The following is a 19,662-nucleotide window of genomic DNA, read 5'->3' on the forward strand; positions in this document are numbered from 1 at the left end:
GAAATAAAAAGGAATGGTGGTGTTGAGTTTCCAGTCCTTTATTGAGGACTCACATTTGAAAATGGTTTGTTTGGTGTGACTGCAGGTGCTGTGGTACTGAAACTGCCTCTGAGTGGCATGATGGAATTAAATCTCTTGTTTCTCCTCTCATTAAAGCCCATAGCTCCTTCAGTTTGGTGTCTATGCCTCATATTCAAAATTGCACTCATTGTAAAGAAGTGTCTGAAAATCTCCTTTTCATGCTCTGTTTGCCATATTTCTGTATTATAACATAATTCTAAGGTGTGTATAATTTAATTATTTCCTCAAATAGCTTTTTAAGGTTCATGTAAGAACAGACAGAGCAGTTTCATTTGTACATGAAGGTGTAATGCTGGTATTTAAAGTCGTATAATAGAGCATAATAAAGGAGACCATGAGTTCAAGCATCCTTTCCAGATGGAACATTACGAATAGCTGCATTCTGACTTTTATTAAAATCCTTGAAAATTTAACTTATTACTTGTTTTATCTGAAAGGAGGAAATCCATTGTATGAAGTTGGTTCAGTGCATATGGCCAGGCTGCCATGAAAAATTTAAGATCAGATGAATCAGAATAGATTTTTCCTGCTTAAGGAACAATTATATGGCAAGGAAATCAAATGTTCCTGGAAGAATAGAGTAACTTGATCATTAGTAAAAGAAATAATGTAAAATTACATTAATTTTGGCTTTTCTTGTTTAAAGAAACATTTGTTTAAAATTTTCTTGGGCTGTTTTCCTTGAGATCCAAAACCTGTCAGCAATTTACATTTTCCTCCTACATCTGAAAGCCCAGTTGTAATAAAGTTTGTTTCTTTGCAGAATGTAACAAAGGAGAGACAGATGAAGTTGATACAGCAGCAGAATGACATCACTGGTCTGTCAAGACAAGTGAAGCATGTGATGAACTTCACTAATTGGGCGATTGCGAGCGGCAGCAGCACTGCCCTGCTCTACAGCAAGCGACTGGTGAGGGCACCCTGGGGCTGGGAGCCAGAGAATCCCCTGAGCTGGAAGGGACTCACAGGGGTCATTCAGTCCAACCCCTGGCCCTGCACAGACACCCCAAACCCCACCCTGTGCATCCCTGGAGCACTGTCCAAAGGCTCCTGGAGCTCTGGCAGCCTCCAGGCTGTGCCCATTCCCTGGGGAGCCTGGGCAGTGCTTTTTTTCTTCCTGGGGGAAGAAACTTCCTTGAGATCCAACCTAACCCTCTTCTGACGTTGCTCCAGCCATTCCTGGCTCCTGTCCCTGCTCACAGAGATCAGAGCTGTCCCTCTGCTGCTCCTGAGGAAGAAGCTGCAGCCCTCAGTGAGGTCTGACCTCAGGCCCCTCTTCTCCAGCAGAACAAAGTGCTCTCAGCCACTCCTCATGTGGCTGCACATACCTGGCTGTGCAGTTCTGTCTCAATCCCTGTGTCCAGTGAGGGGAAAAATTCCCTCAAGCAAGATAAGACACGAAGTCAAGTGTTGGTAACCAAAAGAGTAATTCACTTTTCCTGCCATGGATACACCCAGTTCTGCATGGGCGGGGCGTTCACCTGTACACCCAGAGGTGCGCTCAGCACTGGTACTGTAGACCATCATCCTCACACCAACTTTCACAGTCTGGGAAGATGTCCTGAGCCACAAATGCAGAGGGGCAGGGGAATCAAATGTATCCATAGTGAGATTAAGACACAAATGAGGTCAAATGTTGGTAATCCAAAGGATACACCCAGTTCTGCCGTGTGGGTCCATCATGGCCCTTCATGGTACCATATCTTCAAATCTTAAAACAGAGCAAAGCAAATTCACTCTTTACCATAAGGGTTTAGGGAGTGTTAGTGTAGAAGGAATGGGGTCAGCTCGGTGAAGGCATCTCAGTGTTTCACTGGAGTCATTGCAGTAGTGTTGTGGTGGAAGTGCTGCTCTGCAATCCTCCAAGTAAAGAAGTGCAATGTGGGGTTTTCCCAATGAACTGAGAATTTTCCAGACTATGAACCAAACTTGCTGCTGCCAGTCCTTGCTGGTGTTCCGTGGCCTAAACTCTCAGGGCAAACACACACTTGTTGTTTCTCATTATTGATTTCTTTGTCAGCAGCAGAATACTTTGTTTTCTCTCAGATAACGTTCCAGCTGCGGCACATCCTGAAGGCCCGGTGCGATCCCGTCCCAGCTGCCAATGGAGCCATCCGCTTCCATTGTGACCCCACCTTCTGGGCTAAGAATGTTGTCAACTTGGGTGAGAAAACTGTGGGTTTTTTATTCTGTGATATTGGGAAAACTCTTGAATTGGGGGTGTTCATCCAGCAGGAGTGAGTGCAGTGCAATACATCTCTTAATGTAGGAGACAAAATTCTCTTGACGTAACCCATCCAGTCCAGATTCTCCTCATCTGCTCTGTTCTTTCTGTTAGCAAAGCTTTCTCAAAATGGATAATTGTTTTCCAGTGGGAATGGTTCTAGGAAAGGCCCTAATCACAGAATTGTTTGGATTGAAAGGGACCTTAAAAGTCATCTCATTCCACCCCCTGCCATGGGCAGTGACACTTTCCACTACCCCAGACTGCTCCAAGCGCTGTCCAACCTGGCCTTGGTTGGACTTCCAGGGCTGGGGCAGCCACAGCTTCTCTGGACTGGACATTAGATCTGTGTCATTTCTAGTATATTAAATATAATCACTTAGAGTTTGCAAAGCACAGGTTTTGAATGAGAGAAGAGGGCAGAATACAGTGAGACAGGGGTACCTGTTTGCACCTGCTTGTAAACTTCTCTGTTGGATAAAAATCTCAAAGAAAATCTGATAAAAATACCAACTTTTGTGTGCACTCACTTGTTGCTCTGAGTCCATCATCCAGATAGGGGTATTCCTGTCTTCAGTCAAGGATATTTATCCTCTGAGGCAGACGGGAAACAGAAAGGAAGTTGTCAACCTTAATAAAAAGGAACTTGCAGATTCCACTGAGTACACATTCACAGTCAAAAATCAACATTTTGCCTTTTCCATACAAAAATGGGACAGGGAGAGGCAACATGGTCCATGACTTTGGAGCAAGACAGGACTTGCTTGTAGCAGTGTTTTGTTTCATGTTTGTAGAACCTGTCTGAAGTCATTCCGTGGTGGGACACTCAAATATCTCTTCCCAGGCTTTGTGTCTTTAGACACAGAAACTTCATGTTCAACATGTTTGTTTTCTGTTTATTTCTCATCTTTCCCATTTCTTGTGAACACAGAGAAGTCATTTCTGTCTGCTGTGGCTTTCAGGCTGTGCACTTCCAGTTCTTTCACTCTTCCCTCACAGATCATGTTTTTAATTTTGCAGTTAGTTCTTGTAGTCTGAATTCTCTTTTTGCTTTTATCATGTACGGTTACTGAAGACATAAAGAGGTAATTTCAAACTTAAATTGTGCTGAGAAAACTGCATTAGAAACATCTGAATATTCCACATATGCCAACCTTTGGAGGATGATGAGACGTAACTGTTGATTGCTGCTTTGGGTTTTTTTTAGGTAACTTGGTCATTGAAAATAAACCAACCCCTAGTTACACTCCCAATGTAGTGGTTGGGCAAACTCCTCCAGGAACAAACCACGTCAACAAAGCTCCAGGACAAATCAATCTGGCCCAGCTTCGACTGCAGCACATGCAGCAGCAAGTGTATGCCCAAAAACACCAGCAGCTGCAGCAGATGAGAATGGCCCAGCCATCTGCATCCGTGCCCAGGCAGAGCAGCCCTCAAGTCCTGCAGCAGCAGGTGAGTCCCTTATGTGTTCTTATTTCACCTTCCTTCACCATAACGCTGAGATTTAAAGTTGCCCTGTCAAATCTAAACTTACAAAGAAATTTATAAACTAAAATCTTTTTGAGATTTGAGATACTTTAATTGCTTGATGTTATGTTACTACTGCTGTGGAAAGAGATGGGCTTCTTTTCTCCATGTTGAAAGCACAAATTTTAAAAAACCCAAACCCTTGCAGCCTCCCAGGTTGATCAGCATGCAGACCATGCAGAGGGGTAACATGAACTGTGGGGCTTTCCAAGCACATCAGATGAGAATGGCTCAGAATGCTGCTCGTATACCAGGAATCCCACGCCACAATGGACCTCAATACTCCATGATGCAACCTCACCTTCAAAGACAAGTATATCCTGTGTACACGCTTCATTTGTGCCATTGTGCCAGACTTTCATTCCAGTAGATGGTACCTCCAGCTGTAAATGTGTTTATCTGTCCCTCTGTAGCTCACAGCTACACACATTTATATGCTTCTATTCCATGTTGCATTACTGTGCTGTGACAGTTTTGCTGAACGTAAGGAAATTCAAACCTTAGGGGTGGAAATGAAAGCCAGTGTTTGTATTGCAGTTTAGTTCTGGGAAGGAAAATGTTTCCTTTTGCACTTTTCAGTGGCATTCGGCTGAAAAAGAACATTCAGAGGTTTATTAGAGAATAGTGAGGAGTAGTGAAGTTCAAAGTGATGTAGTTGAGGGGTTTTGATTAAATCAGCTGCTGAAGTGTTTTCAGATTCACACCTGAAGCATTGATGCAGAGCTCTGCATGCCATTAAGAATAAAAATCCTTGACAGTGAATGTTAATGTGACTGAAATACCAAAAGTGACTTTATATTACTTGAAACAGTTAATTTTATCTTAGAAAAAAGAATTAGACATGTAAACTCTAAAGCTGTCTTTGGAGGAAGTAACTGCTTTAAGAAAACACAACTATTTAGGAAATAATTTGGTGGAAGAAGTGCTGTCTGTTTAAAATCCAGCCACATAAAGTATTTTTTCCTTTCCAAGTGAAGGAGTTGCTCTGCCCTCAGTGCTGGCAGGTGCTATGCTAGCTGTGAGTTTTGCCCCACTTGGGTTGAGGTCTCTCCCCAGGGCCCCATGACCCAGCCTGGTGTCTGTGTCTCCCCAGCACTCCAACCCCGGCCACGCGGGGCCCTTCCCGGTGGTCTCCGTGCACAACACCACCATCAACCCCACCAGCCCCACCACAGCCACCATGGCCAGCGCCAACCGCGGCCCTGCCAGCCCATCCGTGTCGGCCATCGAGCTCATCCCGTCCGTCACCAACCCGGAGAACCTGCCCTCCCTGCCGGACATCCCTCCCATCCAGGTCAGTGTAGCTCCCCTCTCTCTCTCTCTGCTTTTGTAGCTGCACCAGCACTCACCCATGGAATTGTGTTATCATTCCAAGTTGGAGAATTGTCTTGATAGGACATTCGTGGTTGGGTTCTTTTTCCCCTTGGACTGAGTTTGATGAGAGAGAGAGGCAGTTTTCTCTTGTTCAGACTTGGTTGTTTTTTCTTCTTTTATCTATATTACATATACACAAGGTATAAGGAGCTATATGCACTAAGATAGAAAGGTGCAAAATGGCTAACAAGGAACTTCTTCAAGGTTTTTTACATCTATTTACCTAATTAACAAATGCCAAGTAAATGATTTTTCTTAGTGACTCAGTGATCCAACACCTGTGTGCTGCGCTGCAGCATTTTCTATCCAATCACCTACTACTACCCAAAAACCTCTTGAAGAAGAAAGGACAAGAGACAACACCCTGAATCCTCCATCTTGTCTTCGGTTTTTTAAACTGGTTTAAACTCTAACTTTTTCACCCAGTGACTTAAGAAAACTTTCTAATCTACACACACTCTTAGTTTTATTATTTAACAGTTGTTTTCAGAATGTTATATGAAATTCAGTGCTTTCTTGGATGTCAGAGTCAGGTATTAGAGATAAGGGCACACTCTCTGTGCCTCTGACTCCAACATAGAATTAAAATAGGCATGTAGCTGGTTTATCCATATAGGGCTGACCTGCTCTCCCTGATAGCCTTTAGATTAATCAATATTTAATGTGTCCTCTAGTAAAATTAAGACTTAAATAAAAATTAAAATTAAACCCTTAAAATTAACCCTTAATTAATCTCAAGAATGGTGTTTACTTATTTTCTTCTGCAACACCATCTTGTGGGAAGATATCAGTAGAATAATTAATAGTGATGTATTATTTTGAGTGCCCTGAAGGATGATTTATTCAGGATTAAAGCTGCCTGGAGTTTCTCTTCAATATTCCTAGAAGGAACAGGAAGCACAGAGGGGACATGTCCCATTGTCCCACAGAGGGGAAACAGGCTGAGGTAGATGTAGAAGTCGAGCTCATTTGGAGAGGGGAAAAGCACAATGTGATGTTCATGTGGAGGCAAAGGAAGTAAAAGTAATGTGTTTTCTGCAGGAGTGTTTAGGAGGGGAGGAGGATGATGGCTTCATCCTGAGAACATCATCTTTCCATTGAAATGCTTGTGTAAAACCCAGGAGGTTTGGTCACAATACAGGAAACAAAAATAAATTTCATCCAAGATGATCTGCTGGAATATCTTAGAAAACTTTGCAGTTCCTAAATGTTCAGGGCTGGTATGTTGAGCCTCCTCAGGAGGCTGCAGCTCATTTACCAATGTGAGAACGGTGGGGAAGGAGGAATCCCATCTCAGTGTGAGCAATCTGCAGTGCTGAGGCTTTAGAACCAAACACCAGTGTGAGTGGTTGTGGCTGGTTCAGCTGAGTGTGTGAAGCTCATCAGATACCAGATTAGAAATTGTGGGATAGTCCAAAGCATTACCATGCAACTTCCAGGTGCACTGAAAATGCAGAATTCTGCTAAGATACTTTTCTTTTTATACCCATTCATGTAATAGCTGTTGTGGATTTTAGTTGGATTTTTAGTGGATAGGAAGTGTTAATCCTTCAGGCTGCTGGCTCACTCATTAAAACCTACTTGGAATGCAGAGTGTTTCAAACACATTATTGCATTTAACACATTTAAGCAGTTACAGCAACAGAGTCCCTGTTTCTTTGGCTTTAACAGGTACTAAAATCTGTTTGAAAAGTGAGAGTGGGAGATTTCCCATCTCGTTAAGGAAAGACAAGATTATGGCTTCCCTTAATGTCATAATTATGGAATAACCTTTGCAGCCTCAGTAATCTGGTAGTTCATGACTAACACAACACCAGTGTGACCAGCGCACTGAGCAGCTGGGAACCAGAAAGTTTGCAGTGACCTTGTGTGAGTCAGCTCAGGATCATACTGGAAAAACTCAGATTTAGGAGCTTTTGAAAAACATTACTTGAAGCTTCTGATTTGAAAGCCTGATCTCTGCATGAAGCTGATAAAAGTATTTGCTGATGTCCTGAACCCTTGAAGGGAGAGGGAATTCTAGTAAAGATACTGATCACAGTTTAAAGGGATGGAACTGGTATGAAAGTTGAATTAGACCTCTCTGATTCAGATTTTTGTTTTTCTCTTTAGCTGGAAGATGCTGGTTCCAGCAGTTTAGATAATCTGCTAAGTAGATACATCACAGGCAGCCACCTCCCCCCACAGCCTACAAGCACCATGAATCCCTCCCCAGGACCTTCAGCTCTGTCTCCAGGGTCATCAGGTAAATCTGAAGGGTTCTTCTAGAGATCCAGAAAGTGATGGGTATTTCTGGTATTTAAGTTGAAAATAATTGCCTTCTCTTCCTGCCAGAAGGAAAGTGATGTTTTATTTAAAGTTTGTTTCGCTCAGAAATAAATTCTTCTGGAAATATAAATTTTACTGTCCTTCAAAAATGTCTTTATAGACACAAACTGCCAGCACATGGATGCAGTGTTGCAGATCTGTATAGAGGCACTGGCAGGGTCATTCTGAGTATAACTAATTAATGGTAGAGCTTTTCTTATGCACGTGAATGAAGTCACCAGTACCTAATTCTGAGCTATTTAAACATTGAAAATCTCTATTTCTATGAGTAAAGAGATTATTTCAGTTAGTAAGAAGAAATCCTTCCCTGTGAGGGTGGGGATGTCCTGGCACAGGTGCCCAGAGGAGCTGGGGCTGCCCCTGGATTCATTTTAAGTGTCCAAGGCCAGGCTGGACAGGGCTTGGAGCAGCCTGGGATGATGGGAGGTATTCCTGCCATGGCAGATGCTGGCACTGGGTGATTTTTAAGGTCCCTTCCAACCCAAACCATTCTGGGACTTGATGTTTCTCTTGGTTTTCTCTGCAAGATTTGTAAGATCCTGTAAAGGAATGGGTGCAGCAGTGGGGCTTCCTGTGTTTCTCAAAACCTGCCTGCAAGCCATGCAGAGGCTGCTTTTTGACTTTATTGGTGGCTCTCAGTGGATAAAATTTGAGGTCTGAAGGCTTTAGCACTGTTTGGATTAGGTGAAATAATTATTGGGACCCTAAGAACTGTTGTCACTTTTTTATTTAGTATGATGTGCTAGATTTGTTGTGATCAAAAGACTGAAAGAACATCTGCCTTAGGTGACTTAGTAAATTAGGATATTCCTGCAACACTTCTGGGATTACTCAGCATTAGTCAGTGAATGTAAACTTGTACCAAATCAGCTTCTCTGCTGCTTCTTTGCAGGTTTATCCAACTCCCACACTCCTGTGAGGCCCCCCAGCACCTCCAGCACAGGCAGCAGAGGAAGGTGAGTGTCACATTAACACTGTCAGGCTAAAAAAGTCAGACATGAAGAATTCCAAAAAGGAATTGGCAGTTGGCAAATTGTGCTTTGCCATAACTGTGATGGAGGAATGGAAGAATGCTTATGTGAAGATTTATAATTTTAATTTTTTTCCCCTGTGCTATGAGTCTTCTGTATCTTGTAAACTGGAGCTGTTGTAAATGTTCTAACACCCTTTGCCTTTCTCTTGAGAAAGGTTACCTGAATTTCTTTGCCCTGTTGATTTATCTTCTTATTTATCTCATGATATGCTGATGTCTTTGCAGCTGTGGCTCCTCAGGCAGGACTGCTGACAAAACTGGCATTGGCTTCAAGGCTGACCAAGTGAAAGTAAAGCAAGAGCCAGGCACAGAGGAAGAGATCTGCAGTTTCTCAGGAACAGTAAAGCAGGAAAAAACAGAGGATGGCAGAAGAAGTGCTTGCATGGTAAAGTTAGTTTGTGCCCAGTGTGTTGTGGTTTTCCTGGCTGCATGTTTAAGAATTTGGAAAAGAAAAGAAAAAAAAAAAAAAGCATTTTTACTCTAAAGCTTCATTCTAAGACATATTGTCTTCCTGGTAATGCTCTGCCAGGCACACAGGATGGTCTGTAATGTAAATTTTATCTTTACCTATTAAAATGAAGTGTTATAGAGTGTATTTGCTGCTTTTAGTCCCTAATTAATAAAAGCTGTGAGTCACCCATTGATAGTGGACATTTCCACATAGGTAATTGCATTCAGAAAACCTCCAGTCAGTCAGAAGTTCTTAGACCAATGTATAAATTAAATAATTAGCAAATTACTATTTTTCAGTGTTTCCCAATGATGCTTGATTGACCAGGATTGTGTGCAGGGAGCAGGGTCTGGAGTTGAGGATTTTTACTAATGACAGTGAAGTTGCCATTAACAGCTTTTAATGACTTAGTGTGTTTGGCTTGTAGCATTTCTCATCTTCTATATCAGAAGAAATGAGTGTGTTCTTCTAAGAAAGGACATGTGAAAAAGCAGTTTTCTTTAATGTGTGCAACTCAGCTCTTCCTCATGTTTTCCAGTGTTTTTTTTGGGATATGAGCATGGTACCTTTGAATGGTGGGAGGCTTTTGAATTCCACCACAGGCAGAAAGATGCTGCCGTAAAATCAACTCTGATTTTCAGTGTGCTACTTTCATTCCAGCTCAGCAGCCCTGAGAGCAGCTTGACACCACCACTGTCCACTAACTTACACCTGGAGAGTGAACTGGAAGCTTTGGGAAGCCTGGATAACCATGTGAAGACAGAGCCAGCAGATCTGAGTGAGAGCTGCAAACAGTCTGGGCACAGTCTGGTGAACGGGAAATCGCCGGTGCGGAGCCTCATGCACCGCTCGGCCCGAGTGGCAGGAGAAGGGAATAACAAAGATGACGACCCCAATGAGGACTGGTGTGCTGTGTGCCAGAACGGGGGGGACCTGCTGTGCTGTGAGAAGTGCCCCAAGGTGTTCCACCTCACCTGCCACGTCCCCACACTTCTCAGCTTCCCCAGGTACCAGCAGCAGTGTCGCCGTGTGGGCTGAGATTGTGCACAGAACCTAAACTGGTGTTTCCTCCAAAATCAGCTTGTTCTGGGTGGTTTCTTATACTACAGAAATATGACATTCCCAAAGCCTTGTCTAAGTTGTTTGTGTGTAGCTGATCTGTATTTATCTGATAACAGAATCCTGTTGTGTTCATCTGTAGTTTGTGTAAGGTCTCCCAATGCGATTCTCTTGTATGAAATTAATTTTAAGGCAAGGTGAGAAAGGTGTTATGAGGTATTAAGGCATCACAAGAGGGCAGGAAAAATGGCATTGACTGAGAGAATTCTTGTGAGCATTAAGGGTCGTTCCTTAGCTTTGGGTGTCCACATTTTACTGCAGTAGAATGTGAATCTTTAAGAGTGAATAAAAACTACTTATAGTCATCACTGATGAGAATTTATCCCTGGATGTCTGGAATAATTGTGTTTTTCTCTTTAGTGGAGAGTGGATATGTACATTCTGCAGAGACCTGAGCAAACCTGAAGTGGAGTATGATTGTGACAATTCCCAGCACAGCAAGAAGGGGAAGACAGCACAAGGTCTGAGTCCTGTGGACCAAAGGGTGAGTCTCCAACCTACAGGAATTTTCTTCCCAGGAAAAAGTGCTTTCTTACATCAGCTACCCCCCACTGACTGGAGATGGTTTTGTTTTGGCTGGAGCAAATTAAATGTAGTTATGGCTTTGCAAAACAACTCGAGATGATTAATGAGATTTTTCCTGGTGTGGCCACATCTCCAGGTGTTTGTGACTGTGGGAGTGCCCTGGTTCATTGGGACTGTAATCACTTAGGAGCTAAAATTTAGCATTAACACAAATTCTGTATTTAAAAGCATCATTTAACATGCACTTAATGAAAAGTCCTTTGCATCTAGCATTGGTGTCACCCCCATAAAATAATTGTGTGAGCTTGGTGTGTTGATGTGCATTCTGTGAGAGGCAGTATTCAAGTGCATTCTTGGGGAATTTCAGTGACCTTGACAATCAAAATTAGTTTTAAGTTTTAGCTGTTTTTTTATTTTTAACACTGTGTAGTGTTAAGAGCATTATCAAATCAAATTCCTCCAAAGGAATTACAAGCAAAGCAAGGAAAAATATTTCAACAGGGGAATTTATAGAAACACTCTGGCTCTGCTTTCAGATTGTTCAATTTTGTCTTGTGGGGAAGAGAGAAGTCTGCAGCTCAGTCCGTTTCTGTTACATGTGGTTGTTTTTGGACAAAAGCAGTAAAAGTGGTTGTAGTTGGTATTTAATTTTTTAATTTGCAGTATATTAGCATGTCTCTCTGTGCTTGACTTCAGCCCTAGGCTTTTGGTTAGGAGGGATAAAACAGAGGAAATTTGTGAACAGTAAACGGGGTTCTGCCTCTCAACTCTGCCCTCCCAAGAACTTTACCTTTTTTTTATTAAGTTGAGGGGGTTGCATTATAATTTTCTAGTATGAAGCTGTTAAAGTACAAACCTATTTAAAGTAGAGTGGTATGAATTTCTGGGACAGGGTTTAATTAAGAATATTAATCTGACCCTGTTTATTTCTTTATAAGAAATGTGAACGCCTCCTGCTTTACCTGTACTGCCACGAGCTGAGCATTGAGTTCCAAGAGCCAGTCCCAGCCTCGGTGAGTCTCCTGCAAAACAGCTTGTGGCTTATATTTGGTATAACCCTGAGAGTCTGGAGCTGAATTTGGGAAGGAACTGACTGCTTTCACAGGAGCTTGTCTCCCTTGATGAGTCAAAAAGTCAGTCATCCAGCATTTCATGGGTCTGAGAGGGAGAGCATCTGATTCTGGAGCTGCTTCAGGCAGATGCTTCACTCCCAGTGTCAAAAAAAGGTATTTAAAAATAATTCCAATTAGCAGTTATTGAATTGGAACAAGATGTCTCAGGATACCCATGAAACTCAAAATGCTTTAGGAGAGCTTTTTGTTTCTTTTCGGACAAACTTTTGAATGAGAGGAGGGAAGAAGCTGTTTTGCCTCTTGTGTTTTCAGCTGTAAGAGGAGTAACTGTAATGCAAAGCTTTGCTGTGCCATGAGAGACACTGAAGGTTAGAAAGAATCCCTGAGTGGTTTGAGTTGGAAAAGACCTTAAAGCTCATCCAGTGCCACCCCTGCCATGGGCAGGGACACCTCCCACTGTCCCAGGGTGCTCCAAGCCCCATCCAACCTGGCCTTGGGCACTTCCAGGGATCCAGGAGCAACCACAGCTGCTCTGGGCACCTGTGCCAGGGCATCCTCACCCTGACAGGGAAGAATTTCTCCCCAATATCCAATCTAAATCTACCCTCCTTCAATTTAAAGCAAATCCTTCTTGTCCTGTCACACCATATTCTTACAAATAACTTTTTAAACAGTTTGAGGAAAGGAAATTGTTCTGCTTTGCTGAACATGCCTGAAATATGTGATGAGATTAAGGGATTGATACCTTCAGTGTAGAAATTCAGCTGTGAAGTCTGTAGCCATTCAGTGATAAATCACTGTTGGATTTTTACAGATACCAAACTACTATAAAATCATAAAGAAACCAATGGATTTATCCACGGTGAAGAAGAAACTGCAGAAGAAGCATTCCCAACACTACCAGACCCCCGAGGACTTCGTGGCTGATGTCCGGTTGATCTTCAAGAACTGTGAAAGGTTTAATGAAGTATGTTAACTTCCAATCTAAACATCATTTGTAATTTTAGATGAAGATTTATTTCAACCTGGTTGTGCAGCTTCTCCCAGGAAAGGCTCTGCTTTCAGCTGTAACTTCTGCTTTTGGAGCAGATGCTGAATCAGACACTTAAAAACCAAACAAAACTCAAGGCAATTGCAGAATTACTTCTCATTTTTAGCTAAATTGGGAGAGCAGAGGGAACTTGTAAAATGCATTCAGTGGTGTCTGTGAGTGAAGGGCAGGGTGACCTGGTTACTGTGCATCAGATTGATTGCAGAAGTTCTCAGGAAGTGCCATAAAGACAACCAAGAGTACTTAAAAGTGTCTCAAGCTGCCAGGTAATTGTTTTACACTTGTGGAACGTGGTGGAATCTGTTGAGAAATTTCCTCTACTGAGGAGAAATCTGTCTTTTTGAAGTTATTCTGGTTTTAGTTCCTCACACAGGCTGAATCCAACAAAGCTTTGTGGCAATTAGGGCTTTTAACCTTCCTGCTTGAACTCCTTGGTAGCTGGGCTCTCACAAAAATCAGTTTTCAGTGGATAACTTGGGTATGGGGTCATATTTTTTACTAATCTTACAATGATCCCATCTGATAATGAAATATCCTGTACACTTGAAATGTGACTTGGGGAGGTAAATGACCTGAATGTTACTGTTTGTGGAGCAATGGAAAGAATCATCTAAATATCAGAAAAAAAGGTGATACTGTGCTGAAACTGAGTGAGGAGCTAAGAGGGTTCCTGGTCTTTGAAATGCTTTAAAGCAAGGATGACAGGGAATGGCTTTCTTCTGACCTTAGAAATGCAGCCAATATTTCTTATTTCTTAAAATGTAACCTGAACTTGTAGTGTTTGGGCTGCATTTCTGGCCCTGTGCAGAAGGGAACTGAAGGAACTGCACAAAACTACAATTAAAACCAAACTAGGAAAAATCAGGGTCAGTGATGTGGTGCTGGAGCTGCTCAGAAGCATTTGGGACTTTTACAGCCCCAACTCCTTTGTGTCCCTGCATTAAGGGAAGTTCATGAGGTAATTATGTGAACTTCTCAATCAAGGGAATTAATGAAGCATCCACTGTAGAGGAAAGCATGCTGCAGCTCTTAGAGACCAGAGTAGAACAAGGGAGGAAGGACTGAGGGATGTGGTGATTTTTTTCTTACTTTTTAAAAAAAGAAATAAAACGTGTTTCAGCTTGCCAGGCTCATGGCAAAAGTTGAGTCACTCTGACCTCTCACAGCAGCATCATGTCGAGTGCCTCTAAGCCAAATGTTTTTCCAAAGCAGAAATCCAAGTGGGGTAATCCCCAGGAAAGTGATCTCCTGGAGCTCTTCCCTCCAAAGGAGACTTTCCCACAATCATGTCCAGGCAACTCCAATTAATCCTGAAGAAAGCAGTGATGAGTAGCAAACGGCTGGGAGCCACTTGTACAAAAGTTGTGTGTTTTGTTGAAGGTTTATTTACCACCTAAGACTGTTTTAAACCTGCTGCTTAAGTTTGGGAACTAAAGCTAACAAACCATAACAAACTGTGTTGTTGTTATGGCTGACTTTAGTCATCCAATCCTATGCAATCTCATAACTTTAGAAAGGATTATAATTTCATTTTTTTTGACTCTGGTATCCTTTTTAGATGATGAAAGTTGTTCAAGTTTATGCAGAAACACAAGAGATTAATTTGAAGGTAAGCGTTTCAGACCATGCACACTTGGTGAAGGGATGTGCATTTCCAACAGGTGAATATTCCTGTCTTCTTTCATCCACAGGCTGATTCAGAAGTAGCACAGGCAGGGAAGGCAGTTGCATTGTACTTTGAAGATAAACTTACAGAGATCTACTCAGACAGGACCTTCCAGCCTTTGCCTGAATTTGAGCAGGAAGAGGATGATGGTGAAATAACTGAGGACTCCGATGAAGATTTTATACAACCACGTAGAAAACGCCTAAAATCAGATGAGAGACCAGTGCATATAAAGTAATCTAATGATATGGACCTAAAATTTATTGTAAAAACTGTTATTTAAGTGTTTCTGGAATATTATCATGCCTACAGTGGCCATATTGAAGAAGCTGGTAGCTTTTTAAACAGTATTAGATAACAAACAACACTTGTACAGAAAAACATTCGCATCAAAAGGGGAAAAAAACCTGTATTGTAAATTTTTGGTGGTTTGTATTTTTTTTTTCCTCGATTTCTTGCTATATTCTTTCTTTTCCTGATGGAGAGGACACACTCATCCTGGTCTCACAGACAGAGGTGGAGGAATGTTGAAGAGAAGCAGATTTGGTAGGAGATGTTCCATGCACAGATAAGACTGTGTAGTGACACGACCTGCAGGACTGGACCCACTCAGTGACTGTATCTTGTATTACACTGCAGTGTAAACTGTGAGCAGAGCTCCTGAAATCCCCTCTGTGTCTGTCCAAGTGTGTGTTGGTCATTGCTTTGATCATCTCACTGAAGCAGGATTGTGAATAACTGATCTTCTGTGTCGATCCAACTGTTGTCGTTTTGCTTTCTTTACTCCATTTTATGTAGAGCGAAAGGAAAAAGAAAGAAAAATCATTAAACTGTTCTGAATGGGCAAGTGCAGGAGTGTGAGGTTTTGGCAGATGAATGGCTAAGCTGGTGGCTCCGATCCCTTTCAGTAGGACAAGGTGTATTCATTAAAGTCCTGTACCCAGAACATTTTAATGGCATCCATGGCAGAAGTCTTACCATTGTCATCTGTCCCTGACCCCCTGACGAGGCAGAATGTTCTCTCCAGTATTCATTCTCTAGTTTTCTGTACTTAAAATATAGACTGAAGAGGTAATAAATGGTTGGGGTGTTTTTCCAGTCTTCCTAAATATCAGTTTCTAATAGACCACTTGGCAAACAATAACGTATTAACTACCAAATGTGTAAAATTTCCTGTATTCACTTTGTCTTATTTGTAAATAGTGAATTGAGATTTCTTGCAGGTCAGCAACATTTGCTGAACTGTTTTTAAGCTAATATGTATTCTTATTGATTGTTCCTATCAAGAAAAGATTTGTAATATATGCTATTTCTAACATTGCATTCATTTTGAGGTTCTATCTTATTTTTCTTAGAGTACTTCTCAGAACTTTCTTCAGAAGCAGCTTGTGAGGGAAATGTGCAGGAAGATTGGAATCAGTCTGAGTTTGGGTTGCCTGTCCATCCATTGAACAAAGCACTTGCACAGGGTTTGGCCTTGAGTGGTTTCTGCTCAAAGAGTGAGAACAGAACAATTTCCCAGTTCCCTCTACCCCCTGAGGCACCTCTGCAGTGTCTTCCCTTGCACTGCTCCATCCCAGCATTCCTGGTTAGAAATCATGGAATCACAAGGAGTTACAGCTCGAGAAGTTGTTTTCTTTACTGACACAAGTCAGTACTAGAAATAAATACAATTTCTGGCCTTCATATTGATCTTGTTAAAGGAAGTTGAAGGATTCGTGTAATCAATGAACTCGAGATGGCAGAATCTCAATTTGCCAGAATTTGTGTGGATCCAGCAATTCTTGGAGAGATCCCTGGGGGTTTGGTGTACTCAGCATAGCAATTCCTGTGACACTGTACACGCTTTACCATCCTGGTAAAGAGAACTGTTTTAGCACAATATCAAATTGAGAAATGCTCTCAGCAGTTTTTATGCAAATCACTGCAGATTTGGTTTCTTTTATAAGAACCAGGTCTGTGTACCTTGGGATTCTCCCTCTTGCAATAAATGAGGGGACTGAAGATGTTTGTAACTTCCAACTCATTTCTTTACTCAAATGTTACACTTCAAACTCAAAACTGGTTGGCTTTTTCTTTTTTTAATTTCTCAGACATTAACAGTGCTGTTTTAAGTTTATTTTTTGCCAGTTTGTATGTGAAAGGAAAATGAATTCCACTTCAACATATTCAATTGACAAAGAGCAACAACTTTGCCTGTGGAAAGGCTGACGTGTGAATAGGACACTGGTAGTGACAAGGGATCATTTCATGGCTCTGTGTATTGCCTATTTATGCATTTCTAGTTTCTCATCTTCATTTTGCAAAAGGAATATTATTAAAATTATCATGAAAATAAGATTCTGTGAACTCTCTTCACTCGGGGCTCCTGTTTTTATGGCACTGTTGGTACCTTCAGGCCTCGCCTGTTGAGCTATTCCCTGGGCAGCAGGTGGGGATTGGATCCTGCAGATCCTTGGGGATGAGCTAGAGCATGGGATGGACATGGGGGGGATCCCAGCTCAGTGGGAAGGACTCACCCCAAACCCTCCAGAGAGGCTCACGCGCCCCGGCTGCTGCAGGAACAGGACCCCCTGCTCCCCACCCAAACCCCAGAGCAGTTCCCATTGTTTTGGGACAGCCTTTCCTTTGAGGTAGCCTCTTCAACTCTTTACTCCAGGTGCAGAACTTGTCCAGCTCATGCTCAGCATCTTCTGCATTCCAGGAGTGAGCTGGGCTGGACCCTGCTGAGGCCAAGTTCTTCCCTTGCACAGACCCCACTGAGCCTCCAGAACTGCTCCTCCCATCCGTTCCCCAGTGCTCAGTAGGAATATGTGGAATTTTGAATGTGTGCAAGAAATCTCAAGTGTTTCTTTTATACTAGAAAACAAAACATTCTCTTCTTCATTTTCCCCTTTGTTTTTGAATTCCCAAAGCAGCAATCCAGTGATTGTTTGGAAAGCAGCAAAGTTCTATTTGAAATTATTTCAAAGGGTAGATAAACTCTGCTAATCTCTGATCTTGTAGTCTGGTTGTTCATCACAGAACTGGGAAGAGTTTGTTCAGTGGAAACAGTTTTTGGTGCCTCACTGTTTGGAGCTCATTCAGGAGCAAATTAGTGGGTTTGTATTAATGAGCCACTAATTCTCTGGGCACCTCATGTGCAATGTGTGAGGATTTTACCTGGGCACAGCTGACATCAGGAATTCCTGTAAAAATGATCCCAAGGATTGGAAGGAGCAATCTGGCACTTGGTGCAGCTCTGCTCTCACTTAAAATACCCCCAAAAATTTGTGTCTCAATTTTGGCTGAGAACTTTTTGTTGCCCCTGAAATTATGAGTTAATCCAAAGAAGGAAAAGGCAATTTGCTTTTGGAATGAGAGTGCAGAATTCCCAGTGTGAGCTGCTCCATGACCTCAGCACGTCCTGCCATGGAATTCCTGGTGATGAGTGGGAATTCAACAGCTAAATGGGCTCAGGCCTTTTATTTAGCTGTGCCCTGGAATGAAATGGTCTAGAGCACAGTAAGGCAGAGTTACTGTCCTAACAAAGGGGCTTTTCCCAATTTCTGCAAACAGAAATGCTCAGTTAAGTGTGGAGAGGTTGTTCCTCTGTGTGGGATCTGACACTTCACTGTGACACTCTTTATCTGCATCAAACATTTCAAGCTACTGGTAAAGTCCTTAAAGTGAGCCCAAATTTTGGTTTTGTCACCTGGTTTTGGCTGACCAGGAAAAGTTTAGGTTATTGCAACAGTATTTTGAAGCTCTGTGTGTCGTGTACTGGGAATTGGCATTTCCCAGTTGGCTTTTCCTTGTTTTTCTCACTTCCTCTGAAAAAAAGCAATAAAACTGCTTTGTCAGCTGCCTATCAGCATGACAGGAATCCTTTCCTTTGAATAACGATTTTATAGGGAAGTTTGTATGTAAATCACCAAGCCTAGCTTCTAAAAACAAAGTGTGCAGCAGCTCCTGACAATATAGATTGTGGCATTTTATTTTAAAAAACTGGGGAAAGTTCCATATTTTTTTAAGAAGTAGCTGAGCAAATAATGGAGGTACTTTTTTTAAAATAAAAATGTGAATGCCACAGTTTACACAGATGGCACATATAGATTGTACCTTTGGGTGTGGTGATTTGTTTTGTCTTCTCCAAGCATGTGCGCAGTAACTCTTCCATCTATGTCCACTTGGCTTATGGGGATCCTTTTTTCTGTGCTTTCTAATGTGTCAGGATCAAATCAGCTTTCCAAAATTGCAGTTAATTTGGGAATCTTTATTATAAGTGGACTATAAAATGTACAAAACACAGTTTGGGCCTTTTCTGTTGAGTGAAATCACAGCTCGAGGCTGCTGGCTTTAGAATTTATGGGATTTCTACAAAGAGAGGTACTGGAATATTTTGCAAGCTGGATTTTGGCAGGATTCAGTCTGGAGCAAGCTCCCCTGGCACGTCTGTGCCCACCTGCAGTGGGGGATTTTTAGGCTCAGAACACCAGGGCAGATGTAAATAATCCTATACAGATTTGTGCAGTGCTAAGCTTGTTTTACATGTAAACATTCTTCTGGAAGGGTTAAATCATGACATTCTTTGGTTCTTTGATTATTTCCTCCTTCCAGTATTGGAGCTGGCTCATTTTGCACATAATAAACTGGCCTCATCTTTTAATATGATTCTTCAAAAAAACCCAAGTGCTGTTTCTGTGATATTGTATTTGAATCATCCTATTTTACTTTTTTTTTTTTTAAAGTTATCATTTCTAATTGTTCTGTTCCTGTGTTCTTTTGCTGGTGTGTAATTAAAAAACAGGAAATTTTCTTTCCCTGGTTATTTAATACTTTAGCTGCCTGTAAATATTTCTTGTTAAGTGCTCTGGAATGTGCTGTAGAAGTTGTATTAGCTCAGTTTAAAGCATTGTTTGGAACTCATTTTGGTTGGTTATTTCTATTAAATTAGAAAAATCATTCTTTCAATTTGAGTTTCTTTCTTGCACATCATCAGATACGGAGTCACACCTGTCAAAAAACTTTTCCTGACAACACCTGCAGTGTGGAAATGGGGTGAAATTTAGGGTGCAGGAGCCCAGGTGAGCCCAGCTGAGGATGCAGAAAATGATTTGTCATATTTATCTACACCTGACTGTCCCTTGTCCTTCGCTACATGAAACATGAGGGTTTGGAGGTCTCTGGACCTTTTGCATGCAATGAAAAAGCTGCAGACCTGGAATTCT

At 41.9% G+C, this 19,662-nt stretch overlaps 1 protein-coding gene across 1 annotated transcript in view; it reads left to right on the top strand.

Moving 5' to 3' along the window:
- The window catches only part of TRIM33 (tripartite motif containing 33), a 39,143-nt gene extending 19,894 nt beyond the window's left edge, over nt 1-19,249 (top strand). The window contains exons 7-20 of the mRNA XM_015650734.2: nt 845-991; nt 2,128-2,245; nt 3,513-3,757; nt 3,981-4,145; nt 4,926-5,126; nt 7,319-7,451; nt 8,427-8,490; nt 8,793-8,952; nt 9,679-10,025; nt 10,498-10,621; nt 11,601-11,675; nt 12,550-12,702; nt 14,345-14,395; nt 14,478-19,249. Of these exons, the coding sequence (XP_015506220.1) occupies nt 845-991; nt 2,128-2,245; nt 3,513-3,757; nt 3,981-4,145; nt 4,926-5,126; nt 7,319-7,451; nt 8,427-8,490; nt 8,793-8,952; nt 9,679-10,025; nt 10,498-10,621; nt 11,601-11,675; nt 12,550-12,702; nt 14,345-14,395; nt 14,478-14,690 (2,196 nt within the window). The 3' untranslated portion in view covers nt 14,691-19,249. The remainder of the gene's footprint in view (nt 1-844; nt 992-2,127; nt 2,246-3,512; nt 3,758-3,980; nt 4,146-4,925; nt 5,127-7,318; nt 7,452-8,426; nt 8,491-8,792; nt 8,953-9,678; nt 10,026-10,497; nt 10,622-11,600; nt 11,676-12,549; nt 12,703-14,344; nt 14,396-14,477) is intronic.
- Nucleotides 19,250-19,662: the final 413 nt, after the last annotated feature.

Source organism: Parus major, chromosome 26, assembly GCF_001522545.3.
Source record: "Parus major isolate Abel chromosome 26, Parus_major1.1, whole genome shotgun sequence".
Lineage (NCBI taxonomy): Eukaryota > Metazoa > Chordata > Aves > Passeriformes > Paridae > Parus > Parus major.